General features: G+C 40.0%; 1 protein-coding gene across 1 annotated transcript in view; it reads left to right on the top strand.

Moving 5' to 3' along the window:
• grm6b (glutamate receptor, metabotropic 6b) overlaps nt 1-17631 on the top strand; it is a 28628-nt gene extending 10997 nt beyond the window's left edge. The window contains exons 3-11 of the mRNA XM_061784374.1: nt 4529-4745; nt 7045-7180; nt 7821-7975; nt 8204-8344; nt 8429-8629; nt 9257-9396; nt 10134-10757; nt 10834-11145; nt 15692-17631. Of these exons, the coding sequence (XP_061640358.1) occupies nt 4529-4745; nt 7045-7180; nt 7821-7975; nt 8204-8344; nt 8429-8629; nt 9257-9396; nt 10134-10757; nt 10834-11145; nt 15692-15931 (2166 nt within the window). The 3' untranslated portion in view covers nt 15932-17631. The remainder of the gene's footprint in view (nt 1-4528; nt 4746-7044; nt 7181-7820; nt 7976-8203; nt 8345-8428; nt 8630-9256; nt 9397-10133; nt 10758-10833; nt 11146-15691) is intronic.
• The last annotated feature ends 1604 nt before the right edge of the window (nt 17632-19235 follow it).

Below are 19235 nucleotides of genomic sequence, written 5' to 3'. Positions count from 1 at the left end.
TCCCAGATTCTCCAGAGAACCTCTCCGGTCGAGAGAGCTGTGGGCAGACAGCAGCGGAGGTGGCAGGTGGCTGCATGGTGACTACTTCACACGGAAATACCGTGGCAGTACTGGGTGTGGTGCCCACTGGTTCCTTCTCTTGAAAAAATTTCAAAAGAAGTTCAAACTGCGAGGCCACCTGTCTCATCATATTGTCCTGATTCCTTGACAGTCCCTCTAGATGAAGGTGGAGGGCGGCAATCTGCTCATCCTGCTTCGCGAGGCGTTGACCCTGCGCTTGAAGGGCTTTGCGCACCGGGTCTGAGTCTGCTGGGTCCATGTTATGGCCAGTTCGTTCTGTCATGAACGGAACAGAGGATAGGACCCAAAAATGCACGACTCCAAAACAAATTGACAGTTTCCAAAAAGAGAGGTTTAATAGACGGGCATAGGTCGGTACACAGGCAGGCAATCCAAGAGAGGCAACAGTATCCAAAAACACGAGGCAAAGAGGCAAGGTCGATAATCGGAACAGGGTCAGGTCTTACTGTGAATCTATGACGTGGAAACAAGGAATGCTGGAACGCGACAACAAGGTACAACGAACTGGCAACGAGAGGAAATGAGACACGAGGTTATATACAAGGGGTAATTAGGGTGAACGAGGCACAGGTGATGAAGATGCTCACATGAGCAGGTGTGTGTGAAACAGGGGGGGAAGACAAAACCCGGAACACACACACATATGACAAATGCAATGTTTTTTTCATTGATCACACCTATTAAAACTAAATGAACAACAATATGGAGTATGAAATAAATTGTATATATACTTATGTTTTTTAGAAAAATACATTTTTTCTCTAACATTTGCCTGGGTTTACAGCTAACAATGTAGTAACACTCTTACTGTGATGATAAATATTGAATTATCCTTCATATTCAAGGATTCAAAGAATTTTTTTCGTACCAACCATTACCTATTTACACATGATATGGCACAAAATACGATACCTGCGATCCCAGATTAGCCATATAAGATATATAAATAGAATACAAAAATAAGATAAAAAGAATTAAGATGAAAAAGATAAGATATTAATCTACAGATGTGGGTGTGGGCAAAGAATCAAAAGCAGCAAGGATGTGAATGTGTAGAAATAGAAATACATTATACTTTAATTGATATTTACATGGTCAATTGAACTTGAAATACAGTGTTCATCATGCAGGGATGAATAGGCATGGGGAGTGATGCCGGGGCTACAGAACACTGTTCGAGGTTAACAGCTCCTGAAAAGAAGATGTTCCCCAGCCTGGTGGTCCTGCACTGGATGCTCTGTACCCTCCTGCCTGAGGGGCAAGGATAGAAGAGAAGCTGTGCGGGGTGGGTTTAGTCTTTGATGATGCAGACAGCTCTCTTTCTGCATCTGCTGGTGAAAATGTTTGTGGAGGAGGGGAGGGGAGCACATCCGAATCTATGTTAGCCTTTTCATTCTAAGAGTTAATACTAACTACTTTTAATATAATTACAGAATATTAAATACTAGATTAAATGCATGTTTTCCCCCAATTTTGTGGCGCTCTTAGCATTCACCTATTGCCAAATGGGTGAGCCAGCCCTCCATACAATAAAGTGTCAAATTAAACAACCAAGTAAATCTTTTTTTATTTATTTATTGTATTTTTTTAACCTGTCCTGTTCAGCTGCATGGCCTTGCAGAATGGTGGATCTGTATGCCTTTGTACTGGAACAGTTTTGCTGTGCAACAGGGGAGTTTGAAATACTCCCTCTGCTTATTTTAATCGCTTGCCCCACCATACCTGGTGCCAGTCCCCCAGGGGACCCTGAATGAGATATGAGTGTGCCCAATGTGCGCAGTATATACAGTGTGAGTACTAAAAATGTGCAGAGTGTGTGAAGTAAGAGGTTAGACTCCTGCGGGTCCGGCCCGAAACAGGCTCTGAGGTTTGGGGTAAAAAGTGTGCTGTAACTCTTGATGTTTGGGGCATTTTGACAAAAGTATTGTACAGCCAAGTTAGACACCTGAGAACTGTTAAAAGTAAAAAATAATAATAATAATTTAAAAAAAATACAAGAAAAAAAAATGCTCATTGTTCCTTTAATATAATGTCACTGAAGGCTTCAAGTAAAATACTCAAAGGATCAATAAAATTACAGAAAACTTGAAAACAAAACCCTGTTTAAAAAAAGTATTAAATGTATTTTTAGTGGGCACGTTGCCACACGCAAATATGTCACAGGCCAAAATCTGAATCTGAATCCTTACATATACATTTTCAGAAATGGGCAGCTCACCTAAGTCAATTACGACTGGGTTGAGATTAGGTGACTGACGTTCACTGAGGAATATTCAATTTGAGTTGCTATTCATGAAAGGCAGCTCAAGATGATGGCAGAATCCTCTTGCTGGTGAAAAAAAATAAAAAATCTTCCACAACAACCAAAATCAAGAATATTCTGGAGAAGGTAGGTACATCACTGGCAGAATCCACAATCAGGAGGTGCCTTTCATGAATATAAATCCAGAGTGTTTATAACAAGGTATAAACGTGGTCAAATTCAAGGACAGCAAAGAGAAACTTCACTCTGTCTGGAAACTCTAGTTAACTAATGCTGCCCACCTTCTGGAGTCAGATTTTAAATGATGAAACCAAGGTCAACTTGTTTCATAATACTGTATTTAATGGAGAATAGTAGTGAGAAGGAAAGGAACAGCTCATGAGCCAAAGTCTATTACATCTCAGGCTAAATTGTGTTTATTGATTATATAACTGTTGACAGAAGTGACATGATGAATTGTGAGATGTGTCGGGATATATTCCACACATTCAACCAAATGCTACAATACTGATAGGATGGCAGGGAATTTGGAGTCAACAGTGTTGTTGGGCCATAGTAACACTATGCCGCAGTGCTTGAAGAGTTTTCATTTGGAAGATCAGCCCTCGCTGAAGTGGATGGAGTACCAGTTAACTTGAGCTCGATGGGGTTAAACGCAAAGCAGCAAACCGCACTACAGAATTAAATATATTGTATGGCTTACAAGTGAGAAATGCTAACCTTTTTCTAGTCCCTTGATCTCTGTCTCTCCCTCTGTGCTTAATGTAATTTGACTAAAACCCCTCTAATCCTTCCAGATAATCTGTGAAATGGTTCTCCTGCTCGTCTCTTCTTCTCCCTTCACTACCCCTTGTGTCTACCTTTCTCTCTATGTGGCTCCAGAGGGTCCACCATTAAGCCACACATAGACACCGGCATTAGTAGGGTCAGGGTCGAAACAGGCCACGTAAACTAAGTCATTAAAGATGTAGTACACCTTTGAATTAATCTTCTCGTCTATTTTCCCTTTCAAACAAATGCTATTACAGCTGCGTTTCCGACCATCTGTACTTCACAATGATGCCATAGCCTCAGCGCAAACCGGGGCAGAGCACACTGCAAAGTTGTCTTCTTTCTGAGAATTACTGAGAGAGGAATTCTCTCTATGATTGTCCACTTTTTGGATGTTAATCCCCTGCAGTGTGTCAGACCTCAACATAAATGTCACATGCATCCTTTTATCTACTGTATAATATGATTTCATCCTTTATTTAACTAAGTAAAATCCTTATTGAAATCCAAGATATTTTACAAGAGGGACTTGGCCAAGAAGAGATCATAGACATATCGTACTGTACACATAAGAAAACTAATTATTCATATATAAAAGACCCAACACGGTTGTGAGATTAAACACTATGTAATGAGATTTGTGTATGGCCACCTCCATAGATCCGACAAGTGAAATTCACCAAGTTGGCGAAGAAGTGCTAAATTCACAAGAAAAAATTCAAACCGTGCTGTCTGTGTGTGGGCTTTCATGCACTTTTCACAAATTATTTTTAGGTACGGGGCTCAACGTGCAGCCACCATCATGGTAAAGTCAGCGTTGGCCAAGTCGTATATGGAGTGGTGTGAGCAGTACCTCACTTGTATTACAGGACCACCCCCTCAAAATAAGCTAATTTCAGCAAGACAAAGAATAAGGGATGCAAAGGAACTTTAATTCTTGATCCGTATATCCGTATTTTGATGAAAGCATATCACAAACATGCTGTTGAGACACCTGGGAACTGTTTTTTAAGTTGCGAACAATTATACTATAATTTGTCCTTTAAGATGACTAATGCACCAATAAGATGTTTCTAAATAATATACTGAAATATTGATATTTTTAACCATTTCAATTGCAACTCTTCACTGTGGGTTGTTGCTGGTTCGCAACAAATATGGATTTGTCAGTAATTAAATGCACTGTACATTGAATGTCTCAAAAGTAAACATACAAGAGATTTTACATTCAATAGGAGTAGCAAGCAGCCGTCACGTGAAAAGTGTCTGTAAAAAGATTTTTACAGAGATTATTGGCATTGAGTAAATAAAGAACAGGAGTGGTTCTAAAATGGAAATCTGGGCTACCGCTTTCAAAACAAGGTTACAAGCAGCTCACGTTTTCCACTTTTTGTTACCATTCATGTGTTTCAGATCCCCCAAATCAGCTATGCCTCCACTGCGCCGGAGTTGAGCGACAATAGCCGATATGAGTTCTTCTCCCGTGTGGTACCTCCTGATTCTTACCAGGCCCAGGCCATGGTGGACATCGTTAAAGCCATGGGCTGGAACTACGTCTCAACTCTAGCATCAGAGGGCAACTACGGCGAGAGTGGAGTCGATGCTTTCCTCCAGATATCCAGAGAAGCAGGTTGTGTTTCTGAGTCCACTGCAGTCACATTAATAGGAATTTAATATCCAGCACACAGGCTCTTGACTCTTGTTTCAATGAGAGAAGCTGAGCTAAATTTGAGTAACAGCTATAGAGCCTGTTTACACTGGACCATTTTTAACATTTTTAAGTTGGGACGTTGTGTTAAAAATAAATAAAAACAGAATACAATGATTTGCAAATCATGTTCAACCTATATTAAATTGAATACACTACAAAGACAATATATTTAATGTTCAAACTGATAAACTTTATTGTTTTTAGCAAATAATCATTAACTTAGAATTTTATGGCTGCAACACGTTCCAAAAAAGCTGGGACAGGTGGCAAAAAAGACTGAGAAAGTTGAGAATGCTCATCAAACACCTGTTTGGAACATCCCACAGGTGGACAGGCTAATTGGGAACAGGTGTGTGCCATGATTGGGTATAAAAGGAGCTTCTCTGAATTGCTCAAGTCATTCACAAGCAAAGATGGGGCGAGGTTCACCTCTTTGTGAACAAGTGCGTGAGAAAATAGTTGAACAGTTTAAGGACAATGTTCCTCAACGTACAATTGCAAGGAATTTAGGGATTTCATCATCTATGGTCCATAATATCATCAAAAGGTTCAGAGAATCTGGAGAAATCACTGCGGCAAGGTCAAAAACCAACATTGAATGCCCGTGACCTTCGATCCCTCAGGCGGAACTGCATCAAAAACTGACATCAATGTGTAAAGGATATCACCACATGGGCTCAAGAACACTTCAGAAAACAAATGTCAGTAAATACAGTTCGGCGCTACATCTGTAAGTGCAACTTGAAACTCTACTATGCAAAGCAAAAGCCATTTATCAACAACACCCAGAAACGGCGCCCGCCGGCTTCTCTGGGCCCAAGCTCATCTAAGATGGACTGATGCAAAGTGGAAAAGTGTTCTGTGGTCCGACGAGTCCACATTTCAAATTGTTTTGGGAAATTGTGGACGTCGTGTCCTCCGGGCCAAAGAGGAAAAGAACCATCCGGACTGTTATGGACGTAAAGTTCAAAAGCCAGCATCTGTGATGGTATGGGGCTGTGTTTGTGCTAATGGCATGGGTAACATACACATCTGTGAAGGCAACATTAATGCTGAAAGGTACATACAGGTTTTGGAGAAACATATGCTGCCATCCAAGCAACGTCTTTTTCATGGACACCCCTGCTTATTTCAGCAAGACAATGCCAAACCACATTCTGCACGTGTTACAACAGCGTGGCTTCATAGTAAAAGAGTGCGGGTACTAGACTGGCCTGCCTGCAGTCCAGACCTGTCTCCCATTGAAAATGTGTGGCGCATTATGAAGCGTAAAATACGACAACGGAGACCCCGGACTGTTGAACAGCTGAAGCTGTACATCAAGCAAGAATGGGAAAGAATTCCACCTAGAAAGCTGCAACAATTAGTGTCCTTAGTTCCCAAACGGTTATTGAATGTTGTTAAAAGAAAAGGTGATGTAACACAGTGGTAAACATGACCCTGTCCCAGCTTTTTTGGAACGTGTTGCAGCCATAAAATTCTAAGTTAATGATTATTTGTTAAAAAAAATAAAGTTTATCAGTTTGAACATTAAATAGCTTGTCTTTGTTGTGTATTGAATTAAAATATAGGTTGTACATGATTTGCAAATCATTGTATTCTGTTTTTATTTATGTTTAACACAACGTCCCAACTTCATTGGAATAGGGGTTGTAAAAAGAAAAAAAAATGAGAAAAAAACAAAAACAATTTCAATATCAAAACAATAAAATCAAAATTCAAAAGGGCCGATGTGCGCATGCATTTTAAAGTTTATTCTAGGTGTCCGCAAGTACAGTATATGCCAGTTACAGTAATAGCAGAACACAGTGACACAGTATTGTTTTTGTAGCAACACCTTCTTAACAAAGTGTAGGTTCATGGCTCATTATTGCGACCAGCAAAACGCATTACATTACAAAGTCTTCAAAAAGATATACCCCAATGATGAGCAAGGGTTCATCCGAAAGGACAATGTGGAGGATTAGAGCGCATTGAATTTAGTGTACCCCTAAGATGTCCCATGCATCCATTAGTTACACTGCTTATATTAAAATAAACATCATATCTGATCACCAAAAGAATAATCACTTGTCATATGAACACCATATTTCAGCAAGGTAACGTATGCTGTTTGTTGATGATACTGTGTATATTTTCTGTGTTTTTTTGTGGACAATTATGTATCATGTGATACAGAGGCAGGCAAAAACAAAATGAATGGTTATGTCCAACACAGGGGGGCTGTGTATTGCACAGTCCATAAAAATTCCAAGAGAGCCCAGAACTGGGGAGTTTGAAAAGATCATCAAGAGACTGATGGAGACATCGAATGCTCGTGGGGTCATCATCTTTGCCAATGAGGACGACATCAAGTGAGTCGATGCATGTTATAGCAAGAAAAGGTCATCATGATGGAGGCAAGAACATATGCATTTCAAAGAAACTATATGAAAGATGCAACTCAGTGTCAGAGTCAGAAGAATCAAATGATTACGATGCATCAACCAAAGAAAACAGAACGTGGATGTAAACACTAATATTTGGCAATATTTAGCCATTTAAAAAAGCCGAAAGGACGGTGGTGCAACATCATCTTCTGGAAGGAAAAGAGGTTGGATAAAAATCTTAAATAATTGTGACTAGAATCATATTAGGGAAATCAATAATGTCAGAATCGAAGCACAATGCAAGAGAACGCAAATGATTTGGACATTGCACTCCATTATCAGGATAATTAGCATTGAAGCAATTACTCAAAATTTATCTTAATTAAATCTTAAATTTTTCAGGAGCAAAGGAAAAAGGTCATGGTATTTGATTAATCCATATTGCAAGAGTAATCAAGATGAGAAGTGAGGCAGTGATTGCAAAATATTCAAGTACATTGTTTTGAGCGGAGCAACATATTTTAAAACTGCATTTTGCTGTATTTTCATGCATCCTGTCTGATCCCTCTCGGTCCTATAAACTGAGGAATGACTTAAGACTTTATTGGAATGTGTTTCCTTCCAGGCGAGTGTTGGAAGCTGCCAAAAAGGCCAATCTGACCGGCCACTTTCTATTTGTTGGCTCTGACAGCTGGGGGGCCAAGAATTCCCCCATCCAAGACCAGGAGGAAGTGGCGGAGGGTGCCGTCACAATCCTGCCAAAAAGAGCCTCCATTGACGGTAGGTGAAATAGAGAAATTTAATATTTACAGGAACTAAAACTGAATGGCGGAAATAGCTCTGAGCATCTATAGTATCGTGTGATGTCTGACATTTATGGTGAAGTCAAAAGCAACAAATACAAGAAATTAATCTTTTTGTCCCAGACCCTTCAAAGTTCAGATACCATCTAATTTTTCATGTCATGAAACAAGAAATATAAAATAAGAATTTTGCAAAATCATTCAGGATTCGACCAGTACTTCACGTCAAGATCTCTGGAAAACAATAGAAGAAACATTTGGTTTGCTGAATTTTGGGAGGATGACTTCAAGTGCAAACTAACACGGCCTGGCATCAAATATGAAGCAGACAGAAGGAAATGTACAGGTAGGTTTGACATTACAATGTAATTGAAGAATGATAAAGAATGATAAATAGAGTTTATTATGTGACACGTCTGCGTTCCGGTAGGTGAAGAAAGAATAAGTCGAGACTCTCAGTATGAACAGGAGGGGAAGGTGCAGTTTGTGATCGATGCAGTCTATGCAATGGCTCACGCCTTACACAGCATGCACATGGACCTGTGTCCCGGCTCGATGGGCGTTTGCGACAAGATGGATCCCGTGGAGGGACGCATGCTCCTCCAATACATTCACTCCGTCAATTTTAATGGTACGATTTTAACATTGACTTTTCTCTGACCCCTCTTGCGCGGTGATGCTCATGAAAAAATGATTTGACTTTGGCTTTCTGCAAGGTTGATATGAGGAACTTTAGCGGGGGAAAAAAAAAAAACTGTTAAAAGGAAGTCAGCAGACCTTGAGATGTGTCTGCTAATGTATCAAGCAAGACTAGAAGACAGTACATCCCTCCGGCTCACTCCATGTTGAACGCTTTTCATCATGTTTCATAAAAGAAAACAAAAAAAAAGAAAAAAAAAGTCCGTTTTGCAAAAGGGAAAAGGTGTTCTGTGAAAGCATACGTATTTACTGCTCGCTTCTTGCTGGATGACCTTGGCTTGAATGGAGGGTTTTTCTGATTGTTCGCCTACAGGCAACTGAAAGGAACATCCAATCACGTTAGGGCAACAGAGCACAGTGTACTGAAAGACCATTGAAGTGCAGGAGAGTCTTCACTAAATCCCATCGTGCACTTAGCTTTCACAGGATGGCACAAGAGGGACATAAGCAAGCATTAGCTGTACTTAATAACATGTGGGTGTTTGCTTTTCAAGACGTTTTGAGAGTTTGGATATCGTAGAAGTTTCCAGGCTATTAAAATAATTCTTCCACCCAACAGGAAGTGCAGGAACTGGTGTGATGTTCAACGAGAATGGAGACGCACCTGGTCGATATGACATCTTCCAGTACCAGCTTTCCAATGTCAGTAACCCTGGCTATAAGGACATTGGCCAATGGACAAACAACCTCCGACTCAATGTAAATATTTGTTTTTCATACGAAAAATTGTTTCTATTGAGCAACACAACTGATATGCATTTGCTGGTTGGGTTTACAGACTAGAAATGATCCGCCCAGAACGGAAAGTTCTAGTTTTGAGCAGCACCAAAATGTATACATTCATACCACCCAATACCTATTTCCTTGTTATGCTACGAGGAATTGGCAATGATTCCAAGGGTCCATGACTGACCCAATTTGACCAAATTTTCAATTTGTGCCATTGATGAGGAGGGGGAGATTTTTTTGCAGAGCTCCAAATCTATGGCAGCTCCACTTAAAATGATTATCGTTTGAAGCTAATTAAGTGCCTATACATCAACACTTCATTGAAAACATTAAATCTGATTAATTAAATTGATAGTAAAGAACATTTTTTATAATTAATATTTATATTTTTATGAATATAAATGTCCAAAACTACTTTCAGAATTTACCGGTTCGCTGTTTTTCTCCTGTTTTCAGTCTGTTAAAGTCAGTTACTTATTTCAGCAAATAAGAAAATTGGCTTCTGTCTCTCTACAATTTATTTTTATTTTTTTACATACAGTAGTTGGACAAACATAAGAGCAGTATCTGTCTTCTGGTATAAAGTTAACAACTACAAATGAGACATTTTGACCCTCATTTTGTTGACTGGAAGCACAGTTGGAGCTCCCTACAAGGTGTGTGGTTAGAACATGGCAGTAACGATCCAGTAACTACTTCTCTCCCAGCCAGAGGAGATGCAGTGGTCAGGCGGTGACCGCAAGATCCCAGATTCCGTGTGCAGCTTCCCATGCGAGCCCGGTGAGAGGAAAAAGATGGTGAAGGGCGTTCCCTGCTGCTGGCACTGTGAGCTTTGTGATGGCTACCAGTATCTTCTGGACGAGTTCAGCTGTGACATGTGCGCCTTCGACATGAGGCCCCTTAAAAACCGTACAGGGTGCCGGCCCACGCCCATCATCAAGTTGGAGTGGAGCTCTCCCTGGGCCATAATCCCTGTCTTCCTGGCAATTCTGGGCATCCTTGCCACCACGGGGGTGATCGGCACATTCATCCGTTTTAATGACACCCCTATTGTTCGCGCCTCCGGCAGAGAGCTCAGCTATGTGCTGCTGACGGGCATCTTCCTCATTTACCTCATTACTTTCCTCATGATTGCTGAGCCCAGTGTAGCAGTGTGCGCTTTCCGGAGGCTGCTTCTGGGGCTTGGAATGTGCATCAGCTACGCCGCCATGCTGACAAAAACCAACCGGATCTACCGCATCTTTGAACAGGGAAAGAAGTCGGTTACACCACCAAAGTTCATCAGTCCGACTTCTCAGCTCATCATCACCTTCATTCTTATCTCCGTGCAGGTAGATGTGCGTCTCTTCTAATGGGATTAGTCACATTTAGCTAGGACCCAAACTAATAACACCACTTGCTCTCCAGGTGCTTGGTGTGTTCATTTGGTTTGGCGTGGTGCCCCCGCACACCATCATAGACTATGAAGAACAGAAGCCTCCGAATCCCGAATTTGCCCGAGGAGTTCTCAAGTGTGACATGTCCGATCTGTCCCTCATCCTGTGTCTGAGCTACAGTATTGTTCTGATGATCACCTGCACAGTGTACGCCATCAAGAGCAGAGGAGTTCCTGAGACCTTCAATGAGGCGAAGCCCATTGGCTTCACCATGTACACCACCTGTATCATCTGGCTGGCCTTTGTACCCATCTTCTTTGGAACTGCACAATCTACAGAGAAGGTACTTTCCAAGCATTTTGTTCAGTTCTGCTGGGAATGAAGGTATAATGCTTCATATGTGGGGAGAAAAACTGAACAAACTACAGCTAAAGCTGAAACAGACTAGAAGTGAAGTTGGTACTCTAAAATAAGGGTAAAATAAAGGCTTTACAATTTTATTTTAAAAGAGTAGGTTAATGATGTCATTATAAACTATTTAAAAAAAAAAAAGAAAGACATGATAACATGTTATCCTGTATATCACTATTTGGCAAGTTCAAGCTACTGCCCGTAACTATGGTTACCACAAGCTTCAATCATTCATTCATTTTCCGTACCGCTTTATCCTCATTAGGGTAATCCTTGATGTGAGCAAAACTTTGATGCCGTGCGCTGCCCATACTAGATGGCGAAGGTAAAAAAGAAAAGCTTCACAATTTAGTGTTTCCCATCTGTAGGATTTTTTATTTTTTTTCCCCTTTCGGCTTGTCCCGTTAGGAGTCACCACAGTGCGTCATTCTTTTCCAACTAAGCTTGTCTGTCTAGGACACCTGTTCCAATTGTGGAGCATTTAGGCGAATTGCCTAATCCAGTTGGTCAAAGTAAAGGTCCTGGAATTCACCCAAAGTCGCTGCCGAAATACTGTAAAAACCCATAAAGAATTATTGCTTAAAAATAAGCAATACAACAGGGGTGATGATGCCCCACAGACACACACATGATGTTGGTTGTCTCTCTTACTATTTGCTTCCCGTTACGCTTACAGGACGTCCTTCCTCCTCTTACTGAGCTTCAGTGTTTCCTTTACCTCGTTAGCTATTTCTATTGTCACAAAGAACATGACTGTTGGGAAATTATTTAAAAAACAGCGGAAATGCCTTAACTAATAGAGAGATGTATTATAAACCAGTGAGGCCTAAACAATTAAAGCCCGCAGTGCTTTCAAATTCTTTTCATCTCCTCTAAATAGGAATAAAGAGAAATAAGAAAGGACAAAGAAAATAGGTCAGATGAACTGAGAGACGGACACAAACCCTCTTGATTCACAACCCATTCAATAAATCATCACTCAAAAAAGGGTTCTAAATATAGACTTTTGTCCATCTCATGAAAATATTATTTATCCCTTCTACATGTGCAGGACCATGTGAGGGTTGGTGTTATACCTGCTTTCTGTTTGTATTCATACAGTATATGGAGGCACCATTCACTTTTTGAAGGCTGTGTATCAGCGTGCCTTGGGCTATAAGCACATAAATCCAATCCATAAATCACCACAGCTCCTTTCAGATATGGGGGAGGGGTTCATTGAGTGAGACTGATAAAAAGCAAGGTCAAGCTGGTAAAAGAAACCATTCTGAACGGATATTAAACCAGAGGTACTACTAAAGATGTGAATCTGGTAGTGTACAATTTATGACTTATTTATGGCACATGTGTGTTGTTTTATTTATAAGCAGTACAGTTTGCCTGAGTTCATCATTCATTAGAGTCAATCTCAGTGGAAGTCGACTTTGATTATTGCTGTTGGCTTTGCAAAAGCCACTGAGAGTTGATGTCAGTCAAAGCCCACAAATAAAAGCCTCCGTTCCTGAATACATACACCAGGTCATAAATCTCGCACCAGACTGTGGGAGTGTGACAGAGGCCGGTGGGGGACCAGTGCCGCTTCTGCTTTGGAATGTAAAAGGCCAAGACACCTGTTGGTACATGCAGTGTGCCGTGTTTTTAATACGGCTTAATGCATCAAAGCATAGGATAGCATAGCACAGGATCAACAACCTCATGGAATTTTATGCATTCAAGATTCGATTATTCGATACGATTCATGTTCACAACAAACCACGTGATGATGTGCGTTTGTTTGTTTTTTAATCAGCCACAAGATTTGTGAATTGTGAAAAACAAATTGCTGTGTGGATTAGCAAGCGATGAATGAACAAAGAAGTACAAAAACATAAAGGAGCAAAACTAGTCTTTATTGATCATTTCAGTAATTATGTGGATGATCTAGAAAAATGGTTCTCAAACTTGTAACACCAATCACCACCTCACAAAAGAATTGGATTTCCAATAATGTAATGACGATCATTAAAAATAAAATACAGCAGCACATAGCTAGTAGGTTAATAAAAAATGAGGCAGAGGTTTTATTCCTAAAAAGTATATTTGACATTGTAAGCCTCAGTTTGAACATTAACACTGCACTTGAATTTAGGAAAAAAAACTGAATTAAAATAATGATTCAATTAAAACATATTGCACATAAAAGTTAAAAATTGTACCCAAATAAATGTTTGTAAACAAACAGTTCTAAACAATGAGATGCAAATGCATTGTACTTCAAGTTAAATACAACTGAACTGTACTTAATAAATGACAAAATCTCCAAGACAGTGAAACATTATGCACAATTTGAACATTTAATTGACTGATTCAGAGCTGAAACCTATAAAAATTCACTTACAGAACAATTTGTCCAAATTTGTCTAAATTTCCATATTTTCAAAATTTTGTCAAGAACAGTACCGTGTGACAGCCATAATCATAATCGTTAATAAGTTGTAGCATCAATGTTTGTCATTTTAATGTTTTCATTACATCAACCTTGTAATGGCGGACGCAGTTACAGCTGAAATTAAAGTACCCGTATATGAGATTTTGACGTGCCATCATCAAAAATTCATTGGATTCGATAAATGGATTAATTTGCCTTTGCCAATTGTATTTTCCACCCCGGTAACAAAAGAAAAAAAAAAAAAAAAAAGCAAATCACATCTTAAAAACGCACTTTTACAGACTGGCTTTCAATGTTATCATCTATTATTATTATATTATATTATATAATTTTTTTCATTTATTCATATTTTTATTGCTATTCATTTTACTGTGTATATCAATCTTTATTCACTTATAAATGGATTTATATAATATTGTTTTTAGATGTACTTATCCATTTATTCATTCAGAATATCATATAGTCAGATCAGTGACTTACAACGCGTTGACGCCAGACGCAAAGAGAACTTTCGCATTGGCTTCTTGGCAGCCGTGGGCGTAGTAAAATAGCGTGCGCCAAACAGCTGTTCAATGTCGGACGCTGGATTTATTTTCCAATATCCGGAACAATCAGTATTCCCTCCGTAATAAGTCAACGTTCAGTGATTTCTGTAAGAAAATACTGATGTTTCGTAACATTTGACAGCCCTGGTGATTCCAGTAGTAGAGTGAGCCTTGCGTACCACACTTTGGAAATCACTGATCTAGTAGACTACAAAACACAACCAAATAGCAGAGTGCTCTTCAAAAGCACAACATGAACATAGTATCCTCGTGCAGTGAAACAAAGATGCAAAAATGACAAACCAAAGACGCCCAATAAAACAGAAGTATAATCTGTTTACGTGCCTCAAATAGTTACGTCACCATGATGATTTGTGAGCATGGTGGGAGTATTTCAGTAACACCACATTTTATCCTGTTAGCTACTGACATTTGCTATTGCAAATGTTATGGCACCACTATGCACATCCTGCATTGCAGAATACAAAGAGGAGCCCTGCATAGTACCGGTAACAAAAAAAGCCACCTCATCTGGCCTCAACATCTACAGACCTGTTGCGCTGGCGTCAAGTCATGAAGACGATGGAGAGACTGGTTCTGGCCCACCTGCGACCACAAGCAAAACAAGACTCCCTGCCGTTCGCCTACCAGCCCCGTGTTGGTATGGATAATGCTGTCCCCTATCTGAGGCATTCTGCTCATTCACACCTGGATGATTGCAGAGGTACTGTGAGAGTCATGTTCTTTGATTTCTCCAGTGCATTCGACACCATCCAACCTTTTCTGCCGGTTAAGAAGCTTAAGATGCTTTGGAAGGCTGTCTCATCGCCCGGCATCTCCTGGCATCTCAGCACCCTGTGATGTTGGAGCACCACAAGGGACTGTTCGGTCTCCATTCCTGTTCACCTTGTAAACCTCAGACTTCCAATACTATGGAGCATCTGCAGAAGCTCTCGGATGACTCTGCGGTAGTGGGGTGTATTAGGGATGGACAGGAGAACACCACTCAGTCTATCCCACCATCAGGGGGAGAAGATTGTACAAGTACTTGTATTGTGCAGCAGTAAAGGTACTTGAGAGTACACTTGAACCATGGACTGGAATGGGGCATTAACATGGAAGCTGTTTACAAGAAGGTAATGAGCAGACCGTATTTCCTGAGGAAGGTCAAATCCTTCAATGTGTGCAGCAAGATGATGGAGATGTTTTACTAGTCTGTGGTTGCAAGTGCCATCCTCTTTGCTGTTGTCTGCTTATACTACTTGCCACGGACCAACAGACTTCACCTTGAACTTCGGTCTCCATTTCTTCCTGCTTAGATGTAATTTTTCCTTGGTTCCCCTTAAAATATTGCTTTTATTTTAATTTTTTGTTTCAGTTTGTTGGTTGCTCCTATTTTGATCTGTCGTGTTAGTGTAGGTTGTATGGGTTCTCGGGTGTACCTAATGAAGTCCAGTATGTGCAAGCGTGAAAAAGATTTTTCATCTCACTTCTTCCTTTTCTAGATGTTCATCCAGACTACAACCCTGACGGTGTCTATGAGCCTGAGTGCCACAGTGTCCCTGGGCATGCTCTACATCCCCAAAGTCTACGTGATCATCTTCCACCCGGAGCAGAACGTACAGAAGCGAAAGCGTAGCTTCAAAGCCGTGGTGCAGGCAGCCACTGTGTCCACACACCTATCGCAGAAATCTAACGACAAACAGAACGGAGAGTCAAAGATTGAGCCAGACAGGTCACAGTAAAAGAGACTCAAATGAGATATTCATCACATGACATCACAAGCGCTCTTACTGACATGATCAGTCAAACAGAAGAAAAGAAGCATTTACAGCATCTTGGGCGATGTTCTCCCCCCTCCTTTTTAGCTATGACACCAGCAATGTTCCTAGATTTCTTTATTCTCCATGACTATTTCACTCTGGACCCATCTGCTCTGAAGAGCTCACCTTGACGAAAATGATAAAATTAACAGAACTTATTGTGAAGGAACGTTAACTACCACAGCAAGGATTTTTTTGTTTGTGTACACTATTCACAAAAAGTTAGAGATAGTCGACCTTCAGGTGAACTTTCACAATGAACCTAAACACACTATGACATTCACAGGTGAACTTAGTTTGACCTCTAAACCTTTGAATGCACAAGTCAAATTTTCCAGTACCTTTGCACAAGTTGCTTCTCTCTAACGAGGAGCTGAATGGCGAAATTCACTCATGATTCTTTTTTTTTTTTTTTTATTTCCAACGATGTCCACTTCTGTGCCTTTTTGTGATACTTCCAGTCTCTCCGTATCTCTGTTGCAACCAGCTGATGACACTCTTAAGCTCAGTGGCCATTTCCCTTTGTGAACATCCTGTTTAAAGCCTAACAATGGCATGGTACTGTTGATCAATTAATAGGTGTTGTCTAGGTCTTGTGATGTCAAAATGTAAACTGCATGATGAAGAGGACTGCCTCAATACTAAATCCAATCAGCCAGAGCGTGTTCAATAAATGGGCATTCAATCAATGTGTGTGTGTGGGGGGGGGGGGGGGGGGTGTCACATTTTAATTAGAGATGCACAATAATTATCGGGGCGCTACAATATTGGGAAAAATGACATCACACTCATCGGGTCCGATACCACAAAAAACTGGACTGATAACTAGTGTCGTATAATTCAACGGTGCGTTGGTTGCCACAGACAGCCTGCTGCATTGGCTCCTGACAGTCATGTACAACCCCAATTCCAATGAAGTTGGGACGTTGTGTTAAACATAAACAAAAACAGAATACAATGATTTGCAAACCATGTTCAACCTATATTTAACTGAATACACTACAAAGACAAGATATTTAATGTTTAAACTGCTAAACTTTTTGGTTTTTAGCAAATAATCATTCACTTAGACTTTTATGGCTTCAAATATCTTGCCTTTTTAGTGTAGTCAATTAAATATAGGTTGAATATGCTTTGCAAATCATTGTATTCTGTTTTTATTTATGGTTAACACAACGTCCCAACTTCATTGGAATTGGGGTTGTATATTATGACCAAAATTCTTCACTTACAACACCAAAAACAGTCAATATCTGCAGTAAATTAGCTTTTTATTGCCAGCACTGAAATTACGCCCATCCAGTAACTTTGAGTTTGTAACTACGACACTCGCGGCAAGACCCAGTGGCCTACGAAGTAGCGGCCTTGCTTAGGAGCTCAAGCTTACAGAGGAGCAAGTGGGGGCGGTTTGGCCATATGCGGACGTACAATTGGGCTAAGGTAACAAACAGCTAAACCTCGCAAACGCCGCTCCTACAGTTGTCCAGTGGATAGTACTTTAAATCATCTACAAATGGAACTAACATCAAAACACACAATGGGCCTCCTTCATTGGGCAGGAAAAGCGCAAGTGCGTATCCATCAATGATGCGCCTCTAACGGCTTGCTCAACACCAACACTCCCCCCCCCCCCCCCCCCCCCCCCCCCCCCCCCCGGCACTCTTTGCCCAGCCACAAATTCAAATGTCTTTAAATGAACATGAACATTAATGATGAGCCGTTCTTATATTGTTTAAAATAAAACGCATGAATATTTGAACCGGTGTATTATTTAACTTTGAAAAAAAAAAATAAGTTCACTAATTAATACTAATGCTCAATACGATAGTATTGATTGCACAATAAACTACGGTACATAATTCATCGCATCTCATTCTAATTGTAATTGTGTATAGTGAAAATAAAAAAGACATTCTTTTATTCTTCTATTACATGTTCTGTACATATGATACAGCGATGATATATTTAACACATCACCATTTTTCTCATTAAATATATTTCCAAAAGTGCTATTGACATGCACATTTCACCAGATGGGAGCAAGCCAAGTCATCCATACATACAAAGAAAGTAGAACAAATAAGATCACAAATTAAGTTATGTGTAATAATGTGAAATGACAGTGAAAATTATTGAACAGGCCAACTGGTATTCATTTAATACTTTGCAGAAAACCCTGTTTGCAATGACAGGTTCAAGACGCCTCCCGTATGGAGAAACTAGTCGCATGCATTGCTCTTGTGATTTTGGCCGATTCCTCCACACAAGCAGTCTTCAAATCTTGAAAGTTCTGTGGGCTTCTTTTATGGACTTTGAGTTTGCTCTTTTCATAGATTTCTGATTGGATTAAAGTCAGATGATTGGCTAAACCATTCTAGCAACTTTAATTTTTTTTCTTTGGAACCAAGTTTCCTTGGCAGTATGTTTTAGATCATTATCCTGCTGAAATGTCCACCCTAATTTCATTTTCATCATGCTCGTAGATGGCAGCGGATTTTTGTCAAGAATGTCTCGGTACATTTGCCCATTTATCCTTCATTGAATAATGTGACGTTTACCAGTACCATTTGCTGAAAATCAGCCCCACACCATCATGTTCCCACCTCTGAACTTCACTGTTGGCATGGTGTTTTTAGGGTTATATGCAGTGCTATTTCTCCTCCAAATGTGGTGTGCATTATGTTTGGATAAACAGTTCAATTTTGCGCTCATCCGACCAGACTATATTCTCCCAGTATTTAACTGGCTTGTCATTATTATTGATAGATTTTATGTGTTGTCTTGGCTTTCCCTTCCTTTTTGCAACTCCCTTTCTTTGTGTTCAATACTTTCCCCCTTTGTCATTTCACATTTTTACACACAACTTCATGTCTGAGCTTATTTGTTCTACTTTCTTCGTATGCACGGATTACCTGGGTTGTTGCCAACATCTGGTGAAATCTTCAAGTCAATAGGACCTTTGGAAGTATATTTAGTGAAAAAAATGGTGACGTGTTAAATACTTATTTCAGCCGCTGTATATGACAATAAATTATATGTTAGTATAAAACATTTTATAGCGGTATGGAATATGGATGGATGAATAAAAAGGGATTCTATTATACAACCAGTGTGATATTAAATACAATTATATACAATATACATAAGTAGGGGACCCGTGCTCCAGCTTTCCATCAATTTTGGGGTCGTTGGCCTGGAAATTTGGCCTTGGCCTCTGATATAAATC

This window comes from Phyllopteryx taeniolatus, chromosome 9, assembly GCF_024500385.1.
Source record: "Phyllopteryx taeniolatus isolate TA_2022b chromosome 9, UOR_Ptae_1.2, whole genome shotgun sequence".
Classification (NCBI taxonomy): domain Eukaryota; kingdom Metazoa; phylum Chordata; class Actinopteri; order Syngnathiformes; family Syngnathidae; genus Phyllopteryx; species Phyllopteryx taeniolatus.
The sequence above is the reverse complement of the archived record's forward strand: the minus strand, read 5'-3'. Positions and strand labels throughout refer to the sequence as shown.